This window comes from Alosa sapidissima, chromosome 15 (genome assembly GCF_018492685.1).
Source record: "Alosa sapidissima isolate fAloSap1 chromosome 15, fAloSap1.pri, whole genome shotgun sequence".
NCBI classification, from domain to species: domain Eukaryota; kingdom Metazoa; phylum Chordata; class Actinopteri; order Clupeiformes; family Clupeidae; genus Alosa; species Alosa sapidissima.
Genome location: NC_055971.1, coordinates 22,371,162 through 22,398,539, shown reverse-complemented (window position 1 = coordinate 22,398,539; position 27,378 = coordinate 22,371,162). Strand labels below are relative to the sequence as shown.

Sequence of the window (27,378 nt, the reverse complement as noted above, 5' to 3'; positions counted from 1 at the left end):
ATTAACTTAGCAGACATTTGCTCAGTTTAGAATTTAACTTTTATATGTACACTAAATCAATAAATCCTAAAACATGGGATATAGGCCTCTTGTAGCCTATGCCTCATAGTATGAACATTGCAGAATCTCTTTGCAAACATGCATAACGTGAGTTCACTGTGTGTGCACGGAAAACTCCTGCAATATTTTTTTTATATAATAAGTTAAGTGCTGGGAATCACATGTTAGGCTACATCAGAGATCTTGGGACTTTAATTTAAGTCATTTAAACGCCCCCGCCCCCCTAAGAGAAACTGTCCAAGCAAAATATACGGAACCTTGCTTGTACTGGGTTAAATTTGAAACACCATTGTGAACTATTTTCCTCCCATAACAGGAATGTCACATTATAATATAGGCAACATTCATTATGTTAGCAGGCTTTATGTCAATGTGAGAATGTTAAAGGATAGGCTAGGCCTATGTCAGGTTACTTTCGCAACATGAGTCGGGTGCAGACAAGCCAACAGCCAGGGCAACGAAATCCTTCCTGTAGCCTAGTCTATGTGGTTTACAAAACCACATGTGCTCTTTCGTTACTCACCAACATGGTAGGCGTTCCTCTTAGTACATCCGTCCTTTGCGCACCAGACAGTTCAAAAAGTGTGCAATCGAAGGAGGGTCGGAAAGACGCCAAAGCATATGATTTTGTTGTATTATGCTGCGGCTTTCTCTTATTGAATGACAATGGGGAAACGTTTTGTTTGTTTAGATACTTTGTTGTTTTTATTGTTTCAGTGTTCACAAATAAGTGCGTTTAATTTGGACATGGTCAATCCTTTAGAGTACTCTGGCCCAGTTGACAGCTACTTTGGCTATTCCGTGGATTTCTTCTCACCGGATAACCAGTAAGTTAGGTTATCTCTGTGTTTTTGAAGGTAGGCCTATCGTGGCTTTCTATTTACATGTTTACAGATTTTACAGTGTTCTCAGAGCATTCATAACTAAGCTACATCATTATCACTGTTAATTATACCTACTTATTCTGCAGGTTGAACCTCCTTATTGGAGCCCCCAAATCTAACTCGTCTTCATCAGCTACAGTGGTGGAGCGTGGAGCCGTGTACAGCTGCCCTTGGCAAGATGTAAGAAAGTGCCAACAGATTGTATTTGACAACACAGGTGAGTGCTGTAACGGTGTAGTGGTGACCCAGATTTTTTCCCCCGTGAAATATGGAACGTTGCCATGACGCGTGGTTAATTTCTGTGAAACACTTTCCTGTGCCAATGTGTAAATGTGAGAGTTTGTCTCTCCGTTTGCGTGTGTGGTGTATTCAAAATGAATAAACGGATCAACACACAGTAACATTGGTTGTGTTGAGGAACGGTACTGTTAAGGCGTGCAACCCATTAGACACTTTCGTGTTACAACTTGACCTGGAATGAGGAGCTTGAACACGTCAACCCATATAGGGCAATGACCAAAAAAGACAACGCGGAAGGAGAGTACTCATCTTTTCTGTGAAAATGAGGCTGTATGCAACGTTACAGGCCCTTTTCTTGAAGACTAACAAATGTCTTTATTTTTTCAAAAGTGTCCCTAAATGCAGAAGTTCACAAGAAATGCATGGCTCAGTGACTAGGCTATCACATTTCCTATCACATTTCATCACCTGAACATTATTATAATTAGAGCTGCTTTCTGCTAGTGAAGGACCTGTCCAATGTAATGCACATATTTATCCCATGTCGAAGTGAGCCAAAGGTCAAGCATTTAGTTTGTCAAGGCTCTTATGATGCCGTAAATTCACAGCAGTTCTCTAGAGGTGGCAGTGTGTTCCTGAAGAGTCCTTTACTCTAAACACTGTCCTTTATTTCATCACTATTGGCCAATATTGTGTGTCTGAGTTGTTTGAAACGTCTATCCAAAACTTCTCAGTCCCATTATGCTTTCTAATGCATTGTCATCCTGTGTCAAACAGGGTGTTTGCTAAAGATGCGTTATGGCGAGCCAGTCTTAGCATGTGTCGGAGCAGAATTATGAGGCAATTATGAGGCAATTCAAGTGCAGATGAATCTGCTTTAATCACCGAGGACCAGTCAGCTACAGTTCATGTCTTATCATGCCTTGCTGTGACATCACAGTGCAGATTCGATCACAATAATATTTCTGATCCTGTAAACTTTAGGTAAAGGTGCAGGTGATGACCTGTTCTATATCACAGAATAATGTTTTGCTTTGTTTCATAAAGAAGGGAGTTATTGTGTCATTGGATTCTGTAACTTGTGAGGACACATTTTGTGACAGTATGACAGGGAACTAGTGCATGCCCGTCCTGTCCAAGTACATTTCAAAGATGGATAGATGGATATATCCATCCTCAGAATGTCCATCTCTGCACATGTACTTGGACTAAATGCCCCTGGTATTTTCACAAAGCTCTGAAAACATTCTGGATGGCAGTAATACATTTGCCCTTCCCGTGCAGGTGATCGCAGCACTGCTTCGGGGAAAGAGTTCAAGTCCCATCAGTGGTTCGGTGCCACTGTACGTTCGGATGGAGAACACATACTGGTGAGCATTCCGGAGCTCTAAACAACAAGAGAGCACCCTTTATTAGCCTTTATTCAGGTGCAGCAGCCAATGCGTGGTCATTTTAATTCTCCCTGTGTCTTCCTAGGCCTGTGCACCTCTCTATCAGTGGTCCACCCCCAAGTTCTCGGACCGCGAACCTGTAGGAACCTGTTATCTCAAGAAAGGGTTAAAGATTGTGGAATACTCGCCTTGTCGGACCAGTATGTATATCATTGACTTTCTCACAAAGATTAATAAAGGAATATATGGGAAAATAATCATTCATTTGGTGACATGCAATTTTTTGCTAAAGCCACTTTTCACCTATTCTAGGTCCTGACATTTTGTAATTGTAACAAGAATACTTACTGTTTGTGACTCAAAATGGCCTCCACAACGTCACTCAGCATATAACATTTAGTAACATTAGTACCAATGGACAGTGTGCAAGAGCACTCTCGATGTTCTATCACACAGTAAGTTACAGTGTTGATAGTCATTGTGTTGACCATCTGATAGATATATTCAGACACAACTTTTCAAATAGCTTTTGCCAGTCTTGAAAATGTGTTGCAGCAACAAATGAGGAAAGAAAGCAATAATACTTCTGAATGTCCATTTACAACAAAATAGAAAGCATTGAATGGTCAGTGTTCATAGTCGTTAGGTCAGATGAATCACATAAACTGAGACAGAAAAACTAAGGAAATGGTTAAGTTCTACTTCTGTATTTGACCGTTGGAGTCTGAATATGGCATTGTGCTAGAGGACTTTTAAATTGAATTAGAGGGTCAGTTGAAACTGATTAGGCTGAATTATTTAAACCAGCTAGGAGTAATGGACCTTGGATCTGGCAAAACTGTTCTAAAAGTACCAGTGTCTGCCTTTCATACTGCAGTTTTAACACTTTTACATCCATATGCTCATGAATATGTTTGCATTGTTTGCATGTTCTTGCAGATTCTCTTTCTCCTGTTGGTCAAGGATTCTGTCAGGCTGGCTTCAGTGCAGACTTTGTGAAAGTATGCTTTGACCCTACTGCTCACACTGGCTTATCATATTTCAGAGTACAGTATATTAAAAACAACATCCATTCCGGGTTAGTGCAGAAGCACACATTTAATATGACCACAGAGATAACTTCTTATTTAGTCCATTAGATCGTAAACTGAGAACAAGACAACTTAAACTGAGCTTAAACTGAACTAAAAGAAGTATTCTGTGTTCTGTGGACAACAGTTGCAGGATAACACTGTGTAATCCATGAAAACTGAATTTGCATAGTTGTATTAAAGCTATGCAATTGTACTGAATATAGTCTTTCTCAAGCAGTTGTGGTTTTGCAGTTAGTGAATGTCTTTAATTGTCTTGCAGAATGATAAGAGCAGATTGGTGATTGGAGGACCAGGTAGCTTCTACTGGCAAGGTACGTTTCCAGATGTGTTTAGAAGGCTATTAAAGCTAGTTGTGTGTGATGTGTAATTAATAAGGCCAAAGCTACTACTTACCATTATGTTTAACTATTGAGCGCCCTAATTTAAATTTGGTGGGCAAAGTCTAAAGTCTAACTAATGGCGTTTTACAAACGGAAGTTGGGGAGGAGCGTGACAGAATTTGCCACTCCTCCTTCTTCAATCAGTCAGGTTATTTATTCGCAGTCTACCAGCCGAAGTTGCAGCTTCGGTGTTAATAATGAGGAAAACTCTATTTTCCAATTTAATAACATGAGCAAAATCCTAATTTGTGGGTCATTTAAATAAGGGCCCAGAGTCAATTTTCACAAGACTGTTTAAACATCTCTGTATACCTGTAATTTCCAGACTATTGACTGAGATTTATACATTGCAAAATCTCTACAGCTATGAGGTTAATACGGTACATGGTTTTGTGTTTTTTCATTTGCATAAAACATTGTCCTGTGGTTTATAGACAATGTGGCCAATACACAGGAAATTACTGTATTCATGTGGTATTATCTTAGTATAATCGGATAATAATTGACATTTCAGAGAATTTAAATACTTAAAAATTACAACCATTTCTGTTTACAGGGCAGCTGATCTCTGATGACATTGCAGAAGTCCTTAGCAGGGTCACCAACCAGTTTATCACACCATATGGGAATCAGCTCTCCACAGCATCGTCTAGTCCAAACTATGATGACAGTTATCTTGGTAAGAGCACACTCTATGGTGCAATGATGCGATAAAAATTACTTTTTTATAGTCTGTCTCTGTGGTCATTTACAGCAGCACTAAAGAAGATTTGCTCTTGGGGTCCCCCTGCAGTTGAAAAGCACAATAACAAACAAGCTAAATATCTGTCTTTTGCTACAAAGTATGAACACAACTCTATACAATATAGAGGGAATGCACCGACAGCAGTCTGTAGAAGGAGATCTCCAAATTCCTGTAGTATAGCAGCTCTTTTCCAATTTGATTTCGGAGGGGGGGGGGGGGGTATGTGCATTGATACCAGAAACATCTCTTCACTTCCTCTTTTGAATGGAAACGCTTCTAACACGCTTGTGCGTGTTGCATAAAAAATTGGCATCAGTCCTATTTCTAGCATGCACGCGTTTTCGGTGCGGCTTGACAAACGGGCATGCCACGCAGGCAGTCTGCAGGAGCCCTTAGGGCTGTTTCACATCGGGTGCGTGAGCGCGAACGTTGCGTGCCTCTGGTGAGGCGGCTGGGTGGCATTTTCTATGTCTTTGCTTACCAGAAACGTGTCTGACGCGGCGCTGTGGCGGCCTCTTTGCCACTGTTTTGAAAACTGTTTTGAAAACTGTTTGGAGACACTTCGAACACGCCTGCGTGTCGCGTGAAAAATAGGCGTCGGTCCTATTTCTAGCATGCATGCGTTTTTGGCTCGGTTCGAACAGCACCTGAGACGTGCGTCTCGCGCAGGCAGTGTGCAAGCCACGCCACGCAGCTGACACGCTTAAGCCACACACCCAGTCTAAATCAGCCCTTAGGGCCTAATTACACTACAGGCATGGCGACTGCATGTCAGCTGCATTACCGGTCTGTTTTCATTTCAGTGTCCATGTTAACAGGTTAGAGCATGCACACTGCCTGCGTGACACACACGTCTCAGGTGCGGCTCGAGCTGCGCTGAAACAGCATGCATGCTAGAAATAGGACTGGCGGCTATTTTTCGAGCGACATGAGAGCGTATTGGAAGCGTTTCCATTCAAAAGAGAAAGTGAAGAGATGCTTTAATAAGCAGACTGGCACAGCAGCAGCGCCATCAGAGATGCTTCTGGTATGAATGCACATAAAACGTGACACAGCAGTCACGGAACAGACGAAATACACACGCCACACTGGCGGTGTGATTAAGCCTTTACAAGCGATAAGTCCTGCTCAGAGTGCGGCAGAAGTGTCGTTGGCCCTATTAAGAGTTCATGTGCCATGAAAATGATTTTGGAAACGTTATTTTAAGGTAAAAAAAAAACTCTTTAGGGGGCCTTTAAAATGTCTTGCAGAACCTTCTTGAGAGAGTAAACTTGTGGTCTTTTTCAGGATATTCTCTTGCAGTTGGTGATTTCGATAATGATGGACACGATGGTATGAAATAATGTCATACCCACACTTTCACACTCACACATGAGTTTATTTGACCACACAGAGTAGCCTGTCACTTTCAAAGATGTCTTCTCCATTTTCTTTTTAGACTACCTCACGGGGGTTCCCAGAGGAGAAAAAGTTGTTGGCTATGTAAGTAATATATTGCATATGGATTTTGTTAACTGAAAACCTTACTGTAATTATTTGCCGGAAGTTGAAACTGAAACTCTTTGAAAATCTGAAAGCTTTTTTTACCATTATAGGTCACCATATTTAACGGGAAAACTATGGAGTCCGAGGCAAACTTCACTGGAACACAGGTAAGGGGTTTTTACATGTCACATGTAACATACTGTACTAAATGTCACAGGTATGAAGTCAGTGTGAACTGGATATGTTTGTCTTGGTAGATGGCAGCCTATTTTGGCCATGCTGTGGCAGCGGCTGATGTTAATAATGATGGGTGAGTAGTACTAACATTAGTAAGTAATAACATTAGCCATATTAGCAGCGTTATTTTAGTGTACTTGTTCCATGATGAACTTGCCTTACCTTTATGATGGTAGCTGTTTATTTGCTTAAATGTTTTTCTGTTTACTTATTCTTCTCTTGTGTGACCATTCCTCTTCACGCTGTCTTCCTCTCAATCTTCCCCCCCCACTTTTCAGACACTTGGACGTCTTTGCAGGTGCTCCTCTCTTTATGAGCCGCGGCTCTGATGGTAAATTCAGAGAGCTTGGACAGGTGTCTGTATATCTGGGCCTCGCCGGGTTTTCTTTCCGGGATCCAGTCCTCCTAACTGGCACTCAAGTGTATGGCCGCTTTGGCAGCGCCATTGCCTCACTTGGTGATCTTGATCAGGATGGCTACAATGGTGGGTCACGTCTACAGTATGTGTGCTGCACATCTGTTGTAGAGACAGACAAAGAAACTGAATGTTACATTTGCCTAGCTGTGTTCATTTACACTATTAAAAAAAAATAGTAAGAGTCATGAGACATCCTCTTCTCTACGTCTCAGACATAGCCATCTCTGTGCCATACGGCGGTACTGAAGGGAAGGGGTTGGTGTATGTGTATAACGGACGAGACAGTGGCATCGGTCGAGTGGCCTCTCAAGTTCTGCACGGCCAGTGGGCTTCCACATCCTCCTTGTCGCCAAGTTTCGGCTACTCACTGAAAGGAGCAACTGACATTGACAAAAATGGCTACCCAGGTGCTGTCACCTTCCATTTACTAGTGTACTTAAAAAGAATCGATCTGATTTAATGTATGCCATCTTTGTGTCACTCTAGTATCAGCAGATGGTAATTCTAAGCAGATGTTCTAATTAGGGCTTAAAGTAATGATCATTTTCATGGTTAATTGATCTATTGAGTATTTTTTGATCAATGTTGATCAGTTAGTTGAAATATGTTGTCCTCAAATGCCTTGATGATGTCCTCAAATGCCTTGTTTTATCCACATAAAGATATAGATAGACATAGATATTTAGATTATTGTCATAGAAGAGTAAGTAGCACAGAAAATATTCAAGTTTAAGAAGCTTATGTAGAGAATGTAGTAAATAAAAACACACAAATTGATTGTTTTGTATTGCAAATTGAGTAGTTACAGTAGTTGTTGCGGCTTTGTTTCCTAGTGTTGATGACCATAATAAGGCCATTTCTCCACCCTCGCCTTCATAATCAACTGCATGGATCTCTCTATAATGAACATGCTGTATATAAAAATGTATGATATGAATATATTTCTTGGAAACTGAAAGTGATTTAACATTCTATTATCTGCTCTCATAGATTTGATAGTAGGAGCCTTTGGAGCTGATAAAGCCATTTTATACAGGTAGAAGAGACATTTTTCTTTCTTTGTCAAACATTGATGAAAAATACTTGTTATTTTTAATACATGTCTGAAACAAGATGTCAAATGTACTCTGTGCCTTTGTCTACTCAGAGCTCGCCCTGTCGTTATCACAAACATAACTTTGGACATCATTCCTCAAACCCTAAACTTAGAGGACAAGAAATGCAAAATTCCTGGTACAACTACATCTACCACCTGGTATGATTACACCCACAACTATAGATAGATGGGATGTGTATATGATTGGGTGTCCCACATCTCCCGATGACAACATTAGGTTGCATTAAGTGTACTGTGATGCTAAAAATCCCATTCTGTGTAAAATTGTGCTTTCCAAGTCTCTAACTTGTGTAACCAGTGTGCAACCAACCAATTGTGTAATACTAAAGAAGCCAGAGGAATATAATTACTTTAGTGGATTTGGATGGATACAGATATGTATCCTGTCATTATTTGAGCTTTACCCCTCCTGTTGTGTTCTGGTCAAATTTGACAGATTATTTGCATGTTTTTTCCCTCAAAAATGCATGTTTTTTATTGTTATTATTTTTTTAGTTTCAAGGTCAAGTACTGTCTTCAGGCTAATGGCAAGGGTATAAAGCTGCCTTCTTCATTCAGTAGGTCACCCTCATATACACATTAACACACATTTGTGTTTTTAAAATGTTGCATATCTACAGTAAAAATTCTGCAATATTAATTTTGTAAATATGTTAATCATGTATAGCCTGATGTCTGAAGGAGGAAGGGATGTGTAATAACTTCAATAATCTTGTCACCAATTATTTTTATTGACATTTAAAGGTTGAGGTTATATATTTGCAGAAGTTTAATAAGAAATCTTGAAATTATTAAAACAAACCAGAAGCATAGTATTATGATGTGCTTACCATGTATCTTTTGTGTCTCTAGAGGTGCAGGTTGATCTGCAGCTTGATCGGCTCAAACACAGCGGGGGAAAGAGAGCCATGTTTGTCCTCAACAAAGCCTCGCAACGAATAGTCAACATTACTGTGCCCAACACCAACCAGCCTACCTGTCAGGAACTGGATGCCTTTGTCATTGTGAGTGACTAAACTCTTCTTTCATCAATGAAGAATTATATCAAACCGGAAACTCAAGCAACACACTCAGACTGATTAATCTTCTCAGGATGATTTCATAACCTCAACCAATCCCAAACGGTCTATGTTTCAGGATGATTCAGAGTTCCGGGATAAAATCACGCCCATCTCAGTCTTCCTGGATTACCAGCTGGATTACGGCACGGCGGCAGACTTGACAGGTCTTCAGCCTGTTCTTAACCAGCTCAGCCCAGGGAATGCATCCAGACAGGTGTGAACCTCTGTACATGTCCTGACACCTCACTGACCATCATGCATGAGTGTGAAGCTATGTGGTGACCAGCTATGTGGTGATTCACGAACATGCCACTGTTAGGATTAGGTTTGTGATGAGTGTCGTTTTGTGCTTGCCAGGCTCATTTTCTACTGGACTGTGGACCTGATAACATTTGTAAACCAGACCTACAGCTCATTGTGAAAAGGTAAATGTCTAAAGAGTAAAAAGAGAAAACCACACCTATTGGTTATGGTTGGAGACATGTTTTTTTTAATAGCAAAGGCAACTGTGATTATACGGAGAATCGAGTTGCACAACACATCTTACCACTTACCACATCTCAACACATCTTGCCACATCTCTCTCTCTCCCTCTTTCTTTCTGTCTCTCTCTCTCACTGTCTTTCTCTCTCTCTTTTCCTGTCCCTCTTTGTCTCCCTCCTCTGTGCTTATTCCTTTGTCCCTTAGTGACCAGGAGCAGATGTATATAGGTGATGAGAGCCCTCTTACTCTTGATGTCACAGCACAGAACAATGGGGAGGGAGCGTATGAAACAGAGCTTTATGTCTACATGCCCCCGCATGCAGACTTTATTGGCGCAGACAAAAAGGAGGTACGAGCAGACTGTTAATTAACTTTCAATTGTGTATAGTTTATATCAATGCAGTCTGCAACTGACAACTACAACATCTACGGTTTCAGGCAGTTTCAGGCTGGTACTGAATTAGGTAATACAGTTGTCCTGGCCAACACAGGATGTTTCGTATGAATGTTCCTGTGTAGACAAGCAGCTGCTAAGGCTGTTTAAGTTAACAGTAGCAATGTAGCAGAACTTTCATTCACAAACATCAAAGCATACTAGCTAACATTAAAATGATGAAATTGTAGTGGTATATGCTAATGGATTGCATATATTCATCTATTGAATCAGTAATTCTGAAATTTGTGTGACAAAAGTTTATGCAATTAAATACCGAAAAATATTGGATTCAAAATGGATGAATTCCATAACTTTAATCTAAAGAATTGGTTTAAGTGACAAATATCACTGATTTATCTGTGAAAACATGTACAACGTTCAGGGGGGAAACATATTTTTAAGTTTCCAACTCAATTTGCACCAACTTGGTAGAATGGCCCATGAAACAACAACAGTCAGCTCTATACTGTAGAAATAGAAAGGACATGGTTTGATGAATGTTTGGCTGTACACTAACATAGCTCCATTAGTACTGTATTTGCACTGTTACAATAACCATGACATTCAGAACACTGGAAAACCCTTGGTTCTGGCTTGCCTTTATCGGGTTAGGGCCAGCCTCGTCTGTCGTGTGCCTACAGACGTGAGAACCAGACCAGGGAGGTAGTGTGTGACCTCGGCAACCCCATGAAAGCAGGAACTTCTGTGAGTAGAGGTTTTACTACATTTGGGTAAACTCATTCAACAGGAATCCCCTGAGCTCTGTGTACATTTCACATGTACCGGTAACAATGATATTGTCTTTTTGCGGCAGCTGTCAACTAGCCTGAGATTTAGTGTCCACCAGCTGTCTGATGAGGACACTGAAGTAAAGTTTGACCTGCAGATCCACAGGTACTCTGTCACAGATAACAAATCAAATATGAACAACACTTATCCAACACTTATCCAAGTATCCATGAGTTATTCTGGCATTGCATTTCTGCTCACTGCATCTGATTTTACTGTATTGACTTTGTTGCCTCAGCTCCAATAAGTTCAATGGCAACAGTGCCTTGGTTTCCAGTATCACCAAGCTGGCTGTGTTGGCTAGGATGGAGATGCACAGGTAATGCAAGTACCAACACCAGTTTAAAACACTTTGTCTTTGTGTGAACCTTTTACATACTATAATACATTTGTATTGTATTGTTGTATTTAGTGCATCGGCACCCAATCAAATCCTTCTTCCCATTGCAAACTGGGAGCCTAAAGACCCACCAGTAACAGAAGATGACATTGGTCCAGGGGTACAACTCATATATGAGGTTTGTACAGTACGATTCTAAAAACAACACAGACAGACAACATGGAAAAATGACACGTAAACAGCAAGATATTGCATAGCGGTTACAAACAACTGATCAATTTGCAGTGCAAGAACACACTTCGTTTTACTTATATTGTTTATGAGGGCAGCCATGGCCTACTGGTTAGCGCTTCGGACTTGTAACCGGAGGGTTGCCGGTTCGAACCCCGACCAGTAGGCCATGGCTGAAGTGCCCTTGAGCAAGGCACCTAACCCCTCACTGCTCCCCGAGGGCCGCTGTTGTTGCAGGCAGCTCACTGCGCCGGAATTAGTGTGTGCTTCACCTCACTGTGTGCAGTGTGTTTCACTAATTCACGGATTGGGATAAATGCAGAGACCAAATTTCCCTCACAGGATCAAAAGAGTATATACTTATATATATACTATATATTGTGAATTCTAAATATCCTCACTGGCTTCTTGTTTCCCCCTGTTCCAGCTGCGGAACAATGGCCCAAGTGTGATCAGTAAGGCTACGATGGATGTCCTTTGGCCCTCTACATTTAACAATGACAGCTTGCTCTACATCACAACGTACGAACACGAAGGGCCCATACAGTGCCGCACAGACACCCCAGTCAACTCTCTGAACCTCACAGTGAGTGCATGCATGTGGTAATGTAGAATTCGCCTTATTCACCCGGGGGCCAGAACGAGGCTTAAGGGTACACTTGCCATTACACCTAAGTCCAGCAGATGGTGGTGGTAATGCACTCCATTTGCAAACTGCCAAAAAAAGCTCACTGAAGAAGAAGAACAGGCCAGTGGACCCTTTAGCCTCGTTCTGGCCCCCGGGTGAATAAGGCGAATACAAACACAGACTCTGAAATCTGTTAACTCTTAATTGTCTTCTGTACGTTGTTGTCTTGGTGTTAATGTCATCTGCATCTTGTAGAGTCCTGTTGTGCAGACTAACTACACAGACCTAGAGAGTGGAGACAGCAGGGTAGAGACACGGACGCGGACTCGCCGTGATGTCGGAGACAAATCAGATCTGACCAAAGCAGAAGCCGACCGGGTGACTTTGGTGAGCACATGCAATCATTACCAAATTCTTTTTAGTCTTACAATGTGTGTGCATTCACACACACACACACACACACACACACACACACACACACACACACACACACACACACCTACTATGTACATAGCAGAGATTGATGTTGCAATTACCCTCTAAAGTTTACATGCACAGGATGCCATTTGCCAGGCTTAATTGCATGTATTTGTAATGTACTTTATTTTTGTACAGTTCTGTCAAGGTTGTGGAAAGACTTGGAGTATGTCATGATTAAAAAATAAACAATATATGCATTCTTATTTTAGGATTGTAACAGAGCAACGTGTTCACTAATAAAATGTGAAGTGGGTCGTCTGGAGAGAGGGAAGAGTGTCATTGTGTTCATTAAATCACGACTCGCTGTGACCACCTTCCTCAAGGTACATACACTTCCCGATTGAAGAACAGATCTAAGAACAACCTAGAGTCTATTTTTGGATGATAATGAGTGTAAACTTTCGTTGGGAACCAAAAAGACATTAATCAGAGCAATTTTGAGTAAGACTAGAATATGCATAATAGCCCTAGGGGCCAGTTTGCTACGTCAAAGTAAATCACTACTTTAAGCCACTGTCAAGGCTCAAAATATCATTACAGAGAGGACAACAGATAAATGGAAGACATTTTAACCTTGTAAGTGTACAGAAAAGGCATAAAAGGGACGGCCACGGTATTACCTAAATTCTTCTTCTGGCTGCTGCTCCAAAAATAGACCCTACAGGGTTCCCATGGGTCATGGAATTTCTGGAATATCATGGAATTTTGGAAAGTCTATTCCAGACATGGAAAGTCAGGGAATTTTATCATTTTGGAGGCAAAGTCATGGAATATCAGGGAATTTTGTCGTAGGACTTTAAAATTGACTTGCCAAAATACATTAATACAAATATATCTCCAATCAGAATTAATCTGGTTATTAGCTTTATTAATTGCTTGAGTAGTTGTGGTTAGCCCAACTTTGTTCATTCAATACCCATTTTCCTTAGCCTGACGAGCCAGACCCACATCAAGAATTACTTTTGCTGCCGCTAGGATGCATCTAGATTTCTAGGCTACATTTTTTCATCTCCCACTCTAAAAAGAAGTAAAAGATTCTTGAAAGCTATGCGACTGTTCTGAAATATTTGGTCGGTATATGTACCCATCATTATAAAGTAGGTCATGGAAATTCAGTTTTTTTGTCAGGGAAAGTCAGGGAAAAGTCATGGAATTTTACACTTAGAGTTCACTTAGAGTGGGAACCCTGACCCTAGATGGTTCGTACACTATAAGATTAATGTTTTAGAATCAAGGGTAAGAATCACTTTTGAGACACTGATACTTCAAAATTGTTTGTCATATCTCAAAAAATATTTAACACTGTTGACAGATGTTGATGTTTACTAAAGAATCTGTGGTCTGTGTTCTCTCAGACAGAAAATCAAAATCGGTCGTACACTATTATTTCTTCTGCCTCCTTCAATGTCACAGAGATGCCATATAAAAATCTGGTGGCTAAGCTACCACACAACTCAACCACTGTAAGTATTGATGCTACTGCAAAACACAAAGGAAAGACACACACACACACACATACAAACACACACACACACACACAATACACACACACACACACAATACACAATACACACAGGGCTCGATAAGAAAGAAGTGATACCTGTTTCAGATGTAATGTGCGCCTGAAAACATGGCATCATATTTTACGAACAGATCGCACATGGATGAAAGCGCAGAACGGCAAACCGTGCTTTCCTTACTCGTGCATATGAATTTGCGGGAAGGACTAGGGAAAAGTGTGAGTACTGCGTAAAAACATACACATTCTAATGTCTGTCTGAGCAGATAAGCACTCTTGTGGATTCAGCGACAACTGGTACGCAACTGCCTGTACCCACATGGATAATCGCAGTGGCTGTCCTGGCAGGACTTCTCCTCCTGGTTCTTCTCATCTTAATCATGTACAAGGTGAGTCTCACCAGAGAATAAAAAAGCGAGGGATTTGAAGGCAGCAGTTCACAACAGATTTGTCAAGAGGGAGTGTCCATCATTTTGCAAGGTTATTTTCCCACTGGATCCTGAGAGACATACTATTCCTCTGAACATCTGTTTTAATGATAGCAATCAGAATCAGTAAAGGCAACTAGCTTATGTATTCTAAAATACAGCCCTCCATGGCAGTCTTAACCAAGTAGCCCATATATGGCGCATATGAAGCCTGAAGCCTGGCTAATCCTGCTAATCACTCTCTCCTGTGTGTTGACGCTACGCAGCTCTCCTCTGTTTGTCTGACCTCTCCGTCATTCTTTCAGTGTGGATTCTTCAAACGAAGTCGCCCCCCGCAGGAGGACAATGAGAAAGAGCAGCTCCAACCAGAGGCAGAGGCCAGTCCCGAGGCCTGAGTAGTGTGTGTGGCATAGCAGCAGTGTTTGTGTTTTTGTCTTGAAGTAACACCTGGTGACCAGTAGGGTGACTTACGAGCACAGCTTATACTACTGTTACTGTAACATCTGGTACTTCAAATTTAAAGTTGCTGTTGAAATGTAAATATAAGCGTCATTTGTTTTTAAAACTCCTACGACTGAGGAGTTACCATTTCAGCCTCTGATACTGAAGAAAATCAACTTGATACTCTGTAAAATCTTTTCCAAATGAATGGTTATGCGTTTATGCATTTCTCACCATCATTACATCAGGTTTAAAAATGTAAGTTCATAATAGATTGTATTTTTTGATAAAGAAATGTCCTTTTGTTTCACATTTGAAGCACATTGGAAGCCAAAGTTGGAACATTATTGTATTGCAAGTACAAGCTTAAGCACTAGTTTTAAGCAGCTTAAGCACTAGTTTTAAGCAGCTTAAGCACTAGTTTTAAGCAGCTTAAGCACTAGTTTTAAGCAGCTTAAGCACTAGTTTTAAGCAGCTTAAGCACTAGTTTTAATGGAGTTTCGCAGAGTTTCCCATGCCATTATCATGGAATCATACAGCACATACACGTAGGGCTTAAAGCAGTGGTTCTCACACTTTTTCTGTCATTTCTCACTTTGGAGGTGAGGAATTTTCAAGCCTCACTTCGGTCCGCTGGATCAGATGCTATTTCAATTCATATGTTGGCCTGTTTATGACTCCTATGTTTGTGTGTGTGGCTATTTTGTTTTGAATCTATAATCTTCCTTGTCAAAAAAGAAAGGCATTATTAATCTCTATTTAATAAATAATTCCCCATCTATTCCCCACTAGTGGGGCCCGCCCCACACTTTGAGAACCACTATTTCTGTGCCTGACGTAATCATAACCATCAAAGCCGTAATATATACATTTTCAAATCCTAAATGGTCTGGCCTATGCATGAATTCAGACACAGTGCCTGAGAATGTAAAGACCTACATACATACAGCACCTTGTAACTTTATTTTTTCACTATAGGGCATGTCATTCTTTCCACTGTAGATTAGCATTATTTCTGCTTTCCAGATGTGTTATTTGTTTTTTGTTGTGTGTGAACCCATTTTTTCATGGGGAGCATTTTCAGATGTGCACCTTACTATTTAGGCCTATCCAAACAGTTCAGATGAAGCTTCTTAACATTCCCATGTTTTGCTTTCCAAAACAATTCAGCTATTTACACGTCATAGATTGAGGCTGTCATATATGTCTGGAATCAGCAAGTGCATACTACTGAAACTGAAACACTGTAACACAAACTGTGCAATATTATTTATGCATTTATAACCACTGTAGAAAATAGAAACTTAGATCAACATCTTTTTTTTTTTTTATTTGAGTTGGGGTTGGGGTTACCATTGTCAAGGCCCTGCATGCCTACTGTAGGGCATCAATGTTTTACTGGGGGATTTAGACATGAAACCTTTACTAAATGTGTTTTTACATTAACACAACCCTGAGTAGATTACCCTACCTCATCAGTCACATAATTTAGATAGATACTGCACACTTCTTTCTTCGGGGTCATTCTTCTTTCTATTTTTCCCCCTCATGACCAATGTTTTTTTTTTTTTTACTTAATGCTGAGCTGTGTTGGCATTTAGCACATGTGTGTTGTTAGGCCTACATGCTATTTTGCAGATATGTTCATGTTGTAGCCTAACATGAAATATTTTTTTCAATAAACTGAACTGGGATGACAAAGTTGACATAGACTGTGTTACTGCTGGACTAAAACTTAATACTTTTAAGGGTAATGAATATTGGACCTAGTAGGCAACAATGTGATAGTTGAGTGGAGTTCAAGTTTTAAGTCACTTCCGAGCAAAGATTCTAGAGCCGCTCCACTCATGATTTAGTGTTTGGTGTCGTTACTATGGAAACATGTCGCGTTTTGTTGTGGAGAACGAAAGGCAACAGGTGAGTCTGATCAAACATTGTAACATGCGAACTAGCCTGTTTCCTTCTGTGTCTGCTTTAATCTCTGACTATGTTTTTTTACTTAGGAACTGTTTGTCTGCTCAAACTTCTTTAGACAAGTTTGATGTTTTGAAATTCCACAGCAGATCCGTAGGCTAACGTTACAGAGTGTCATGTTCTCAAATCATTGCAGCAGTAGGATAATTAGCCTAGATGCAACCTGAGTTTTGATCAGACAACTTGGTGACCTGTGAAAGGGACTGAGCGGACCGTGCATTTTCTGTTACATTAGTTAACATTGTATAGTCAACAACGATATCGTGTTGTAAATAAATGTAATTATGTACAATATATATCCATGTAGGCTAGGCTACTTTTTCTATGTTCAAGTCTGTGGTATAGTCTAATGTAATGTGTTATGTTTTGTAATATAATTGCACACAATTATCTGCCCATTCCCCACAGGGATGAACAGTAGGCTACAAATGTAGTCCGTCTTAAAGAACAGCCTGTTATTTTCCCTGAGAAATCTTTCCCCTGGAATTTCAACCTGATAAAAATGAAACGCCCTGAGCACTGAAAATGCCCTCTCCAAAAAGAGACAGGGATGACAGAACAACACTTCCAGGATGCACTGCAGAGGCTATCAACAGTAATAAAATGGACAAGACACAAGTTACCATGTCTGTTCCAGACGCCCCTTCCAAACTCCCAAAGCTGACGACAGAGTATCGGACAGGCCTTGTCCCCTTACCAGGCTCTTGGTCCAACTTGCCCCTAATTGGTACTCTAGACAAACCAGACCTGGCACCTCATTCACCACCCGTGTCCATGGTGGAGCTTCCACGGATGGTTTCCACAGTGGGCTCTGAGTTGGCCTCTGGTGAGTCACTATGGATGGAGGGCCCTTTGGTGATGCCGTCAGTGTTAGGAGCAGACATTCCTATTAAGGTTGAGCGGTCATCTTGTGAGAATTCAGCAGTAGACAGGTGAGTGAGATACGGACGTGAGACTTCTTCTAGATCTGTATATTGAGGTCTGTCTCTGCTTCAAGTAATATTACTGTGTAGGCCTACAACCTGTTCAAAGGTCTGAATTTGATTACAATATGTTTTAATTAATAGCAATAAGACCATAATAGCCATCAGATCAGACCATACGACATGTTAAAACAGACCATGCTACTCTTTACAGTTTCGCAAATGAAGGAGCTGACAAGCCTAAGTGCACTGATCAAGGCAATAAGACGATAGCAGTAAAAGAGAGCAAGTCCAAAGCTAAACCACTCACTGGTGTTGAAGCTGTAGAAATCCTGGCAAAAAAGCGGCACCTCGGAGAGTTGCAGTTCTATCACTTCCACAAGGTGGAGAGTGTGCATTTTAGGTAGGTCAAGACTTTTACATGCTTTTTTATCCGAAACACTTTTCCCCTGTTACCATTAAGTTAAAATGGTGTGATTTGTTGTGTTATTCCTAAATTAGTATTTGAAATACACCATCGATGCCCTACTACTCAGTGCATAAATACTCTATAACTATGCATATGTTTTTGTGTTTGTTTTGCAGGCCATATGATTTGCAGATGGTTCCCAGTAATAAGGCTGGAACAGATTACTACATCTTTTCACCGTACACTGTGATGCATGTGCAGGATGGCTGCAACACAACAGTCCTATCTCTGGCCGAGTGGTACAGAGAGGCTGTGCTCTGGCGGAGTCTCAGAGACATTCCATTTTTCCGAGACTATTTACTACGCAAGGCTTTTACCTGGTAACCCATGTCTCGTTGAAACATCATCTCTGAGTCAATGGTAGAATTGTGAGCACAGGCTAGTTTATTGGCATGGCATGCTATTCTTTCTGAATTGTAATAATTTCTATTTTTCTTAATTTGTAAATTAACCCAGTGCATAGACTGTAGGTTATATTAAGACCAATGGACTGTGCCACCTGAGGTGATTAAAAAAGGTTTTGGTAACATGGTTTAAAGTTTAAGTGCTTGTTTACATGTATAACTTACGGTAGTTCTCTCCCTGACGGAGCAGGTGGCAGAGGAATGTGCGACGAGTGACATTCCAACGCAGGGCCAACCTGCTGCAGGAGCAGCTCCCCATAGCTGTGCCGCACTTCAGGGATGCTCTCCTCCAAATGTCAAGGTGGATTTATCTGTGAAGTTAGGAAAATGCCATTTATTTGACAAAATGCAATTCTTGACATGTCCAAAGAGCAGCACTGCAATTTGGTTAACAAATACATTAAATTTGGTATGTTCTTTGGACAAAATTGTCCATTCAGCCTTTTAAAATGAATGAGTAGTTTTCTCTCTTGTCTCCTTGTTCTTATATTGAAGATTAATTGAAGAGTTGAAAGAGGTTCACTGGCTGCCGCAGGATGTCTCCAAGATGTACACACTTGTTGACTTCCAGATGACTCTCAATGAAAAGAACCAAGAGTCTCAAGTGTTTCTGGAGAAATTCCTTTTGTATCGCTCAATGATATTGAGCATGGTATGTCTTTTCACAGTTAGCATGCATAGAGAGTATAAATGCAACATTTCAGAACTACAAAAAGTGTACTATGAATGACATAAAAAAGACTATGTTTAGAAGACTATATTTTTCTATTTTCTGCAGTTGACATGCAGTGAGTTCAATCAACCTTGACTGGTCCCAGTCATTGGTGTAATTTCCAAAGAGGCTAGCTTTCACTTAATGGCTAAAGCCATTTCCTCAATGTTTCTCTTCATATAATTAGCTTTCCAACATAATTCAATTTGTTTTGAAACAGTTTAACTCATTGTCCTCAAAATTAGACCGGCTATTCAATTTTCTATGCTGGGAAACCCCTTTATAACCCCTTGAGTATGCTGATTTGATGCCGTTGGGGCACTGAATGTTTGGTCAACCCCCATCAGTGTTCATTTGTGTGGTATTTCTTGTACTGCATTGATACCATTGTTTTCCTTTGCACCAAGGAAAACAATTCTACATTGTGTGTTGAATAGAATATTGCAAAATATATATATATTAAAAAAAAGCATTGCTATGGCGTAATTTCTTACTATATTCTCTATCTTCTCCCTGCCATTCAGGTACATGAAGACAGTTATGCGGCCCACCAGGAGCTGCAGCTCCATATTAAGCAGTGCCAGACCAGCCAGCGCAGCCAACCCCTGCACCAGCTGCTGGAGCACCAGAGTGGCCTTCAGAGGGACCTTGCCCATGCTGAGGCCATCTTGCAGCGGCTCGGTAACATGGCCTCTCTGGTGGACTGCATGATTGTGCAAAGTTTGGTTACCATAATTCATCGTGAAGTCACGTCTTTCCTCCATGTAGTTTTGAAGGTGATACATTTTTACACTTTTCTGCTGTTAGTAGTCTTTTGGCTTGTGTGACCCCTGATGCAGGATTTTGTCTGTGAATCTAAGCTAATGATTTGGTTGATATCATACACAGTAATTGAGAATTTCTGTGCAAACACTGTTGCACAAATTGTTCATATTTGATGAGCAGTGTTTTCTACTGTATTTTAGGTCATCCATAAAGAATATTCTCAACTGAGAAACACTAGTGGTTAAAAGTGACTCAGTCTTATACTATCTTCAGATTTCATCTTCAAGATTGTTTGATCACTTGATGGAACTGCAAAGCAAATTCAAATACGCTCACAGATTTGTCTAGGTTCACTCAGGCTAGCTACCTGTGATTTTGGTGATAAAAATTGGTTGTTGAGAAATAAAATTCTTTGTTTTATTTTCCAGAGAGAGAGACCCGAGCAGGTCAGTCTGTTTCAAGGAGAGCTCATCTTTGGGGCAGAGGACAAGTTGACAATGTTCCCACCACTTCACCTGTTTAAGGATGTTTTACATGGCGCAGTGTCATCAGTTGCAGACTTGATTATGCAGGTGAAATCCAATGTTATCACTGAGCTACAGTTTAATCTCAGAACACATTTATGTTTGTGAACTCGCTGGTCTTTTTTCTGATTAACTGTTGCTTTATGTTAGACATTTGATTCCTGTAGCCGTCTGGCTGACGGAGTATCGACCAGCAGTTCCTTGACTACTGTGAAGGCTGGCTTTACTCCAGACATCAGTCTGAATCACAGTGCAGGGGAGACCATGACCTCAGGTTAGATTCTGTGATGCAACACTTTGCTAATGTTCATGGTTAATCATTATATTGATTTAAGGTCAGTCGATTTGTTCTACAGTACTTTTTACTTTAAGGTTATATTTTATAGTGGTTTTCATTAGGTTTGTTATAAACATACTGTACCTATGTATTTATGATTAACATTCAAAAGATCTCTGTCCATTTACTGTGGCAATTACGTCTTCAGGTTTACAAAATTGTTTCTTGTCATATCCTCAGTTCTGGAGCCTAAGGGCGGTGTGCTAACAGGTGTGAGCAACACAGACTCCAAGCGTGACACATGTGTACTGGGCAGCAGTCTAGTGCTGCCCCACCAGCCTCCCCTGATGCTGCATGGTCAGAGGTTGCGGGGGCATTACTTCCCCCTCTCCCAAAAACAGCTGGAGTGGTACCTGGGACTCAGTGCCACAGTGGAGGAGGTAGTGAGAGAACAGGCCAAGATCATGCAGGTAGTACTACAGCATAAGAAAATGGTTATGGTTATGTTTTTTTAACAGACACTTTTTGTACAATAACAATATTATAACAACATTATAATAAAAAATGTGTAATAGTGTAATAGTGTAGCCTATATAAAAATCTCATTCCATTAGTAATGTTTAGTATATATTACCATTATATAATAATAATAATAATAATAATAATAATAAATATGTTAGATTGAGAACTGAACCAACTGCATTAAAACCAACACTACTCATGGGTATGACATCCTGTCTGTGTCACTGGCATTATTGTCCCCCTCTCCCAGGATGCTCAGGCAGAAGTACATAAGCTTGGTAAGAGTTTCTCCTGGTTGGTGGACATTCATTTGTTCACTAGCCATTGGAGTGCAACCTCCCTGAATGCCATGAGGGGTTGGACCTTTGTGCAATATGAGGAGTGCATTCAGAAGATTCGCCTTTGGGCAGATCAGTTGCGCACCCTGCCACCTTTTTTCACAACATCTAATAAGCTTTTCACTGTGAACTGCATCCAAATCCAGAACAAAATAGGTGAGTGTGATTTTTATTTTATATAGCTTAGGGCTTTAGCCGACACTTTTGTTCAATGCTTGCTATATGTAAATAATAGATAAACAAATGTCCATATTGGTTGCAAAGACAAATGCAGCTGACACAAGGACCAGAGTTATGTTGTCCAAGTGTTGGAGATGATATCTGAGGATGGAAAAAGCTGCTTGAATAGGTCTCTCATGCAAATGGCATGATTACACATGCGTTGTCTTATTGAGAAGTTATGTTTTTGTAGGACCATTATTGAACTCTATTGAAGAGGATTTCCTCTCCCTGATAACAGAGGAGATTCAGCTGCGCTCTGAGAATCTGATCTCGGAGCTCAAGAGTGTTGTGGATGGCCTGCAAGCTCAGCCTGCTGACTTCAATGACTTTACTCATTTTGCCAGCATGGTACAGCTTTTATTGTATAGACTTTTTACTTGTATAAAATCGGTCTGTGCCACTCATACAAACATTACAATCAAATGAAAGCTAATGCAAATAGAGGATGCATAATATGGAGTTCAAGTGGTGTTTTTCTTCTTGCTGTGTGTTATTATGCAGGTGGAACGCTGTAAGAAGATGTCAGAAGAGGGACAGCCACAGCTAGAGTACATCCATTCCCTCCAGGAGACCCTCAGCAGAAACTTCAGACGCATCACTCCTGAGGAGGTGGCACTGGAGGAACAGGTGGGAAGGCTGTGTTGAGGCTGCTGTACACCAGATACGACATAAAATAACAAAAATGTTCACAAACCTGTAAGATACATGGCAGACACAAAGAACAGCATGTACTGTGTGTAAGGTCATGCATCACTTTTACACTCCTAGACAATCACAGCTGGTGAGCTATGCTGGAAGAACGTTAATAAGTACACGTGCAGCACTTGTGTCTTTCTCAGTGCCTACATACATAGATGCGAAAGCTAGTGAGATAGCATGATTTAGCAATGCCTTCTAGTAGTCAGTTGCTGCCTAAACTCAATTTAGCAATTAAATTGTCTCATTATAGGTGTAATTATAGTGGATGGAATCCACTATCTTGAAATCTCCTGGCTTCTTCTTCTTATTAGAGTGCATGAAAAATGCACTCTAATGTTATTCGATTTCTTCTTATTACAGTGCATGAAAATGCACTGTTCTGTTATCCGAAGTCTTCTTCCAGCTGCTAAACTAGGCCTCATCAAAAAGCCAGTTAAGCTGATTGCACCTGTATCAACTGCTTTCTGCTCAACTAGGCCAACTCTCTCTGTGTATCTCCATTCTACATATAAAGATAAGGATATAAGGCACATTCCATCCAACTTTCCATCCATTCATCCTCTTTAAACCATTCACTCATCCACCCATTAAACTATCCCATCAACATCCATTAAACAATCTGCCTATCAACATCTATTCAACTTTCTGTCTATCAACATCCATCTACATTTAACTTTTAAACTATATAGGCCTACTCTGTCTCAGGCTTTAAGCATAGTAGCATACTGTACAATCTGGCTCTCTTAAGACTACAGATCCTGCCATTTCAACTGTCAGTTGTAATCAACTATGACTCCTGCCAACTGTTTCCAAATAAAAGTTTGTTTTGCATTGTATGTTAATATACAGTATATTTATATTTTCATGCACTGGTAATTTCCTCGAAATTACATTTTCTAGTTATTATTCCGCTGACGCTTTTTGTGCGTTTAATGCGGCTTCAACCGTTTAACATAGAAACTTCGTTCAAACTGCGTTGCGTAGGTCTTACTTAGGTGACTTCAGCTATGTATTTTTCAACTTTGTAACTTTTATACTTTTTAAACTATTAATTAAAAACTACTAAAATTTCCCCACAGACTTAACATTGGATTATGACATCACAATAGAGCAATTAGAATCCTATGCCAAGTGTTCCGGCCACCTCCAGCAACTGTCTGTCTCAGGCTTTAAGCATACAATCTGGCTCTCTTAAGACTACAGATCCTGTTCAACTGTTTCCTCTGTCCACAACTTTTTCAAAATAAAAGTCCCCACTACAATAATTCCCTATTAAATAATTTAACCAACTATTTAACTGTTCAACCATTCCAACTGTCAGTGGTCATCAACTATGACTCCCGCCATCTGTTTACTCTGCCCACAACTGTTTCAAAATAAAAGTCCTCACTACAATTATTCCCTATTAAATAATTTAACCATTTAAACTACTCGACTATTTAACTGTTTAGCTATTCCAACCGTCATCAACTATGTCTCCCACCAACTGTTTCCTCTGCCTACAACTGTTTCAAAATAAAAGTCCTCACTACAATAATTCCCTATTAAATAATTTAACAATTTAAACTATCTAACTATTTAACTGTTCAGCCATTTTAACTGCCAGTTGTCATCAACTACAACTCCCGCCAACTGTTTCCTCTGTCCTCAACTTCAACTTTCAAAATAAGTCCTCAATACAATAATTCGCTATAAAATAATTTAACTATTTAAACTACTCAACTATTTAACTGTTCATCCATTCCAACTGTCAGTTGTCATCAACTATGACTCCCCACCAAACTTTTTTCTCTATCTGACCTCCATCTTTTTACTTGGATTATATTTTTAAAAATATTCAACAATATTTCATTCAGCAGCCATTTTTGCGTTTTCATGCACTCGTAATTCCCTGGAATTACATTCTCTAGTTATTATTATAACCTTTTCTTTTTACCTTTTCAAGAATGAATGCGACTCTAACCGCTTGACGTACAGACATGTTGAAATAACCGTTGTGTAGGTCTGGAGTTGGACAAGAGAGTTATTTTTTCAGATTTTCTTAAAAGTTTATACTTTTTGAGAAATAGGGGATTAAAAATGTTTAAAAGCTAATTTTACCCCCATAGACTTGAATGGCTGTGATGTCATAATGGCCTAAAGCCAGCTGCGCTTGTTAAGCTCCCAGAGTTAGTGATGGGCAAATTAAGCTTTGGTGAACCACTGAACCACAGCAGTGTGAACCTAGCGACACTAGCTGAAAAGCAAAAAGATGGCCGCCACACATACATTTTTCAACATAAAAGTCCTTAGCAAACCAATATTTTTGGTTACATATACTGGTTTGGGTAAGGACTTTTATGTTGAAAAATCTACATGTGGCAACCATATTGGAGTTTTTCATTAGTGTTGCTAGCTTCACTGCTGTGGTTTAGTGGTTCACCAAAGCTTCATTTGCCCATCACTACCCAGAGTAGTTCCCTGGCTAATCAGAACACAGGTGTCACCAGTGAATCAAACTGTCTCAGCTTCTAATGCATACAATCTGGTGCTCCCTAAAACTACACATCCTGTTTAAGTGCTTCCCGTGTGTCAAAATAAAAGTCACAGCCATACCTCATGCTTTGCGCATTATATCTCCAGAACGGCTTGACGCATATGCTTCAAATTTGGTACCAGTGTTTGTATGGACTCAAGGATGAAGTGAGTTGATGTTGGAGATCAGAGGTCAAATGTCAAGGTCAAAAACACCTTGAGTGTTATATCTCAAGAACGCCTTGACACACAAGGTCTTTTGGTACAAGGATTTGTATGAACTCAAAGATTAAGTGATTCAGTGTTTTTTTTCCAGGAATCTCCCCACCAAAATTAAGCCAGCAGCTTTCCATCCACTATTGTAATTCCTCTGGCATTACATTTCTAGTTTGTTTAAATATGCAGAGTAAAATGTTTGTATGAATACAGTCTCCCTCTCTCTCTCTCGTTGCAGATTAATACCATCCCTACCCATTCATAAAGTCTCTGGCTTTGAAATTGTTGTGATAAGATAATAATACGCAATTTGGGTTTGTGTGCCCTATGTGCAGATGCTCGATTTGTGGGACCAGTTTGTATTCCACCTCAAACAGGCAGAGGAGACAGTCAGCCAGTGCCTTCCCTCAATGGCAAAAACCCTTAATAAGAGCTTCCAGTCCCTTAAGCAGGAACTAGAGGACATGGTGGCAGATGTAACCATGGCTGACTACCTGGATCCCAACCAGAATGCTGCCCAGGTGGTCTCTAAACTCAAGGTTATGTGCAGACAGCTAAATGTTAGCTCTGCACGTTTGAGGGAGCTAAGCCGAACTAGTAGAACCCTGGGAAGTAAGTTACTATTATAATTTTTGAATGTTTAGATACTGAAAGTCCATGTTATGTTTTACTCATCAGCTCACACTCATCACACACTTTTTACACAATTAACCTTTTAGAGGAGCCACTGGATTTGACCTTTGTGGATGAAGCCTTGCGGAAGATTGAGACCCGAAAGGAACTTTGGGAGCTCATGACAGTCTGCAAATCACAAATCCAAGAATGGATGCAACTACTCTTCAGTAAGGTGAATATGAAGTACAACACTTTAGTTGTCACACTAAGTATACATTAATGACAATTCCACATGGTTTATATTGGACTGTGTGTTTGGCAGTTTGTGGTGGGAAAAGCTCAGGAGAAGGTAGAGGAATGGCAGCAACACGCGTCAGTTTTATCAAGAGTCATCCCATCTGATGATGCTGTGCTGCAAGGGGCTCTGCGTATCATGGAGGACTTTAGTCAACAGCTACCCATGTTGGCTGAACTTAGCAGTCCGACACTGAAGCACAAGCACTGGAAAAACATTTTTAAAGGTTGGTTGAAATGCTGCATGTTGAATCAAGGTATAGTAAACAATCGGGCATTTTAATAATTGTTATAAGTATAAGTATATATACTCTTTTGATCCCGTGAGGGAAATTTGGTCTCTGCATTTATCCCAATCCGTGAATTACACACTGCACACAGTGAACACACAGTGAGGTGAAGCACACACTAATTAATTATATGTGTATCCACCACTGAAGCTATGGGACTGCTATATGCCCCTCAATGGAATCTTACCGTGGCAGATCTCATGTCAAAAAAGCTACTGGAGCATCAAAAGGCAATCAAAAAGGTCAGTACAGACTATAAATGTCTTAGTGTTAATTATATAGCATCTTTTGTTGGCCATGGTGTAGCTTAATACCCATAGACATGTACTGTAGACATTTTCAAGTATGTAATCTTGAATATCAAGTATGTAGTCCCCTGTTTACTAATAAATCAATCATCATGCAAAGGCAGTCATTGATGTAACATCTCTACACAATGTACTTATGTTTTAAAGCTATCAAGCTAATTTAATCAAGCTCATTACCAGGACAGTGATTTAAGCTTTTGGTCACTGTAGATCTGCAGAGATGCTAAAGCAGAGGCAGATATGGAGCAAGTTTTCCGGAAGATTCAGCGGAACTGGGAAGGGGCTCACTTCCAGCTTGCAAAGTTCATAATCACCGTGTGGGATGAAGACAAATCACAGATGGGGAATACCCGAAAGAAGAAGTCCGTTATCACACAGCAGTCTTGTGACAGTGGCACATTTACCATAATTGGTTGGTTAAACAT

General features: G+C 40.3%; 2 protein-coding genes across 2 annotated transcripts in view; both read left to right on the top strand.

The window, feature by feature from the left end:
- Nucleotides 1-623: 623 nt before the first annotated feature.
- LOC121683783 (integrin alpha-V-like) lies at nucleotides 624-16,189 on the top strand. The gene is made up of 31 exons (XM_042063599.1): nucleotides 624-887; nucleotides 1,031-1,161; nucleotides 2,469-2,554; nucleotides 2,661-2,775; nucleotides 3,515-3,576; nucleotides 3,929-3,980; nucleotides 4,606-4,728; nucleotides 6,082-6,126; nucleotides 6,233-6,276; nucleotides 6,390-6,446; nucleotides 6,537-6,589; nucleotides 6,795-7,000; nucleotides 7,147-7,341; nucleotides 7,925-7,970; nucleotides 8,082-8,189; nucleotides 8,547-8,608; nucleotides 8,904-9,055; nucleotides 9,189-9,326; nucleotides 9,470-9,537; nucleotides 9,800-9,944; nucleotides 10,644-10,736; nucleotides 10,846-10,925; nucleotides 11,059-11,139; nucleotides 11,233-11,338; nucleotides 11,819-11,977; nucleotides 12,275-12,406; nucleotides 12,709-12,822; nucleotides 13,855-13,962; nucleotides 14,285-14,407; nucleotides 14,752-15,453; nucleotides 15,703-16,189. The coding sequence occupies exons 1-30, from the start codon at nucleotides 721-723 to the stop codon at nucleotides 14,839-14,841; spliced, it is 3,141 nt and encodes a 1,046-aa protein (XP_041919533.1). The 5' UTR covers nucleotides 624-720; the 3' UTR covers nucleotides 14,842-15,453; nucleotides 15,703-16,189.
- A 580-nt stretch (nucleotides 16,190-16,769) lies between these two features.
- The window catches only part of LOC121683782 (dynein heavy chain domain-containing protein 1), a 28,164-nt gene continuing 17,555 nt past the window's right edge, over nucleotides 16,770-27,378 (top strand). Inside the window, exons 1-18 of the mRNA XM_042063598.1 lie at nucleotides 16,770-16,804; nucleotides 17,270-17,793; nucleotides 17,999-18,187; nucleotides 18,370-18,573; nucleotides 18,848-18,958; nucleotides 19,153-19,309; nucleotides 19,894-20,145; nucleotides 20,563-20,706; nucleotides 20,809-20,932; nucleotides 21,176-21,405; nucleotides 21,708-21,951; nucleotides 22,208-22,365; nucleotides 22,519-22,644; nucleotides 25,782-26,058; nucleotides 26,166-26,293; nucleotides 26,384-26,582; nucleotides 26,796-26,887; nucleotides 27,164-27,365. Of these exons, the coding sequence (XP_041919532.1) occupies nucleotides 17,387-17,793; nucleotides 17,999-18,187; nucleotides 18,370-18,573; nucleotides 18,848-18,958; nucleotides 19,153-19,309; nucleotides 19,894-20,145; nucleotides 20,563-20,706; nucleotides 20,809-20,932; nucleotides 21,176-21,405; nucleotides 21,708-21,951; nucleotides 22,208-22,365; nucleotides 22,519-22,644; nucleotides 25,782-26,058; nucleotides 26,166-26,293; nucleotides 26,384-26,582; nucleotides 26,796-26,887; nucleotides 27,164-27,365 (3,244 nt within the window). The 5' untranslated portion in view covers nucleotides 16,770-16,804; nucleotides 17,270-17,386. The remainder of the gene's footprint in view (nucleotides 16,805-17,269; nucleotides 17,794-17,998; nucleotides 18,188-18,369; nucleotides 18,574-18,847; nucleotides 18,959-19,152; nucleotides 19,310-19,893; nucleotides 20,146-20,562; nucleotides 20,707-20,808; nucleotides 20,933-21,175; nucleotides 21,406-21,707; nucleotides 21,952-22,207; nucleotides 22,366-22,518; nucleotides 22,645-25,781; nucleotides 26,059-26,165; nucleotides 26,294-26,383; nucleotides 26,583-26,795; nucleotides 26,888-27,163; nucleotides 27,366-27,378) is intronic.

Coding starts and splice junctions, on each gene's coding strand:
- LOC121683783 (XM_042063599.1), top strand. CDS start 721: ATGACAATGGGGAAACGTTTTGTTTGTTTAGATACTTTGTTGTTTTTA. Junction 2,776..3,514: donor ATACTCGCCTTGTCGGACCA/GTATGTATATCA, acceptor ATGTTCTTGCAG/ATTCTCTTTCTCCTGTTGGT. Junction 9,056..9,188: donor AACTGGATGCCTTTGTCATT/GTGAGTGACTAA, acceptor TCTATGTTTCAG/GATGATTCAGAGTTCCGGGA.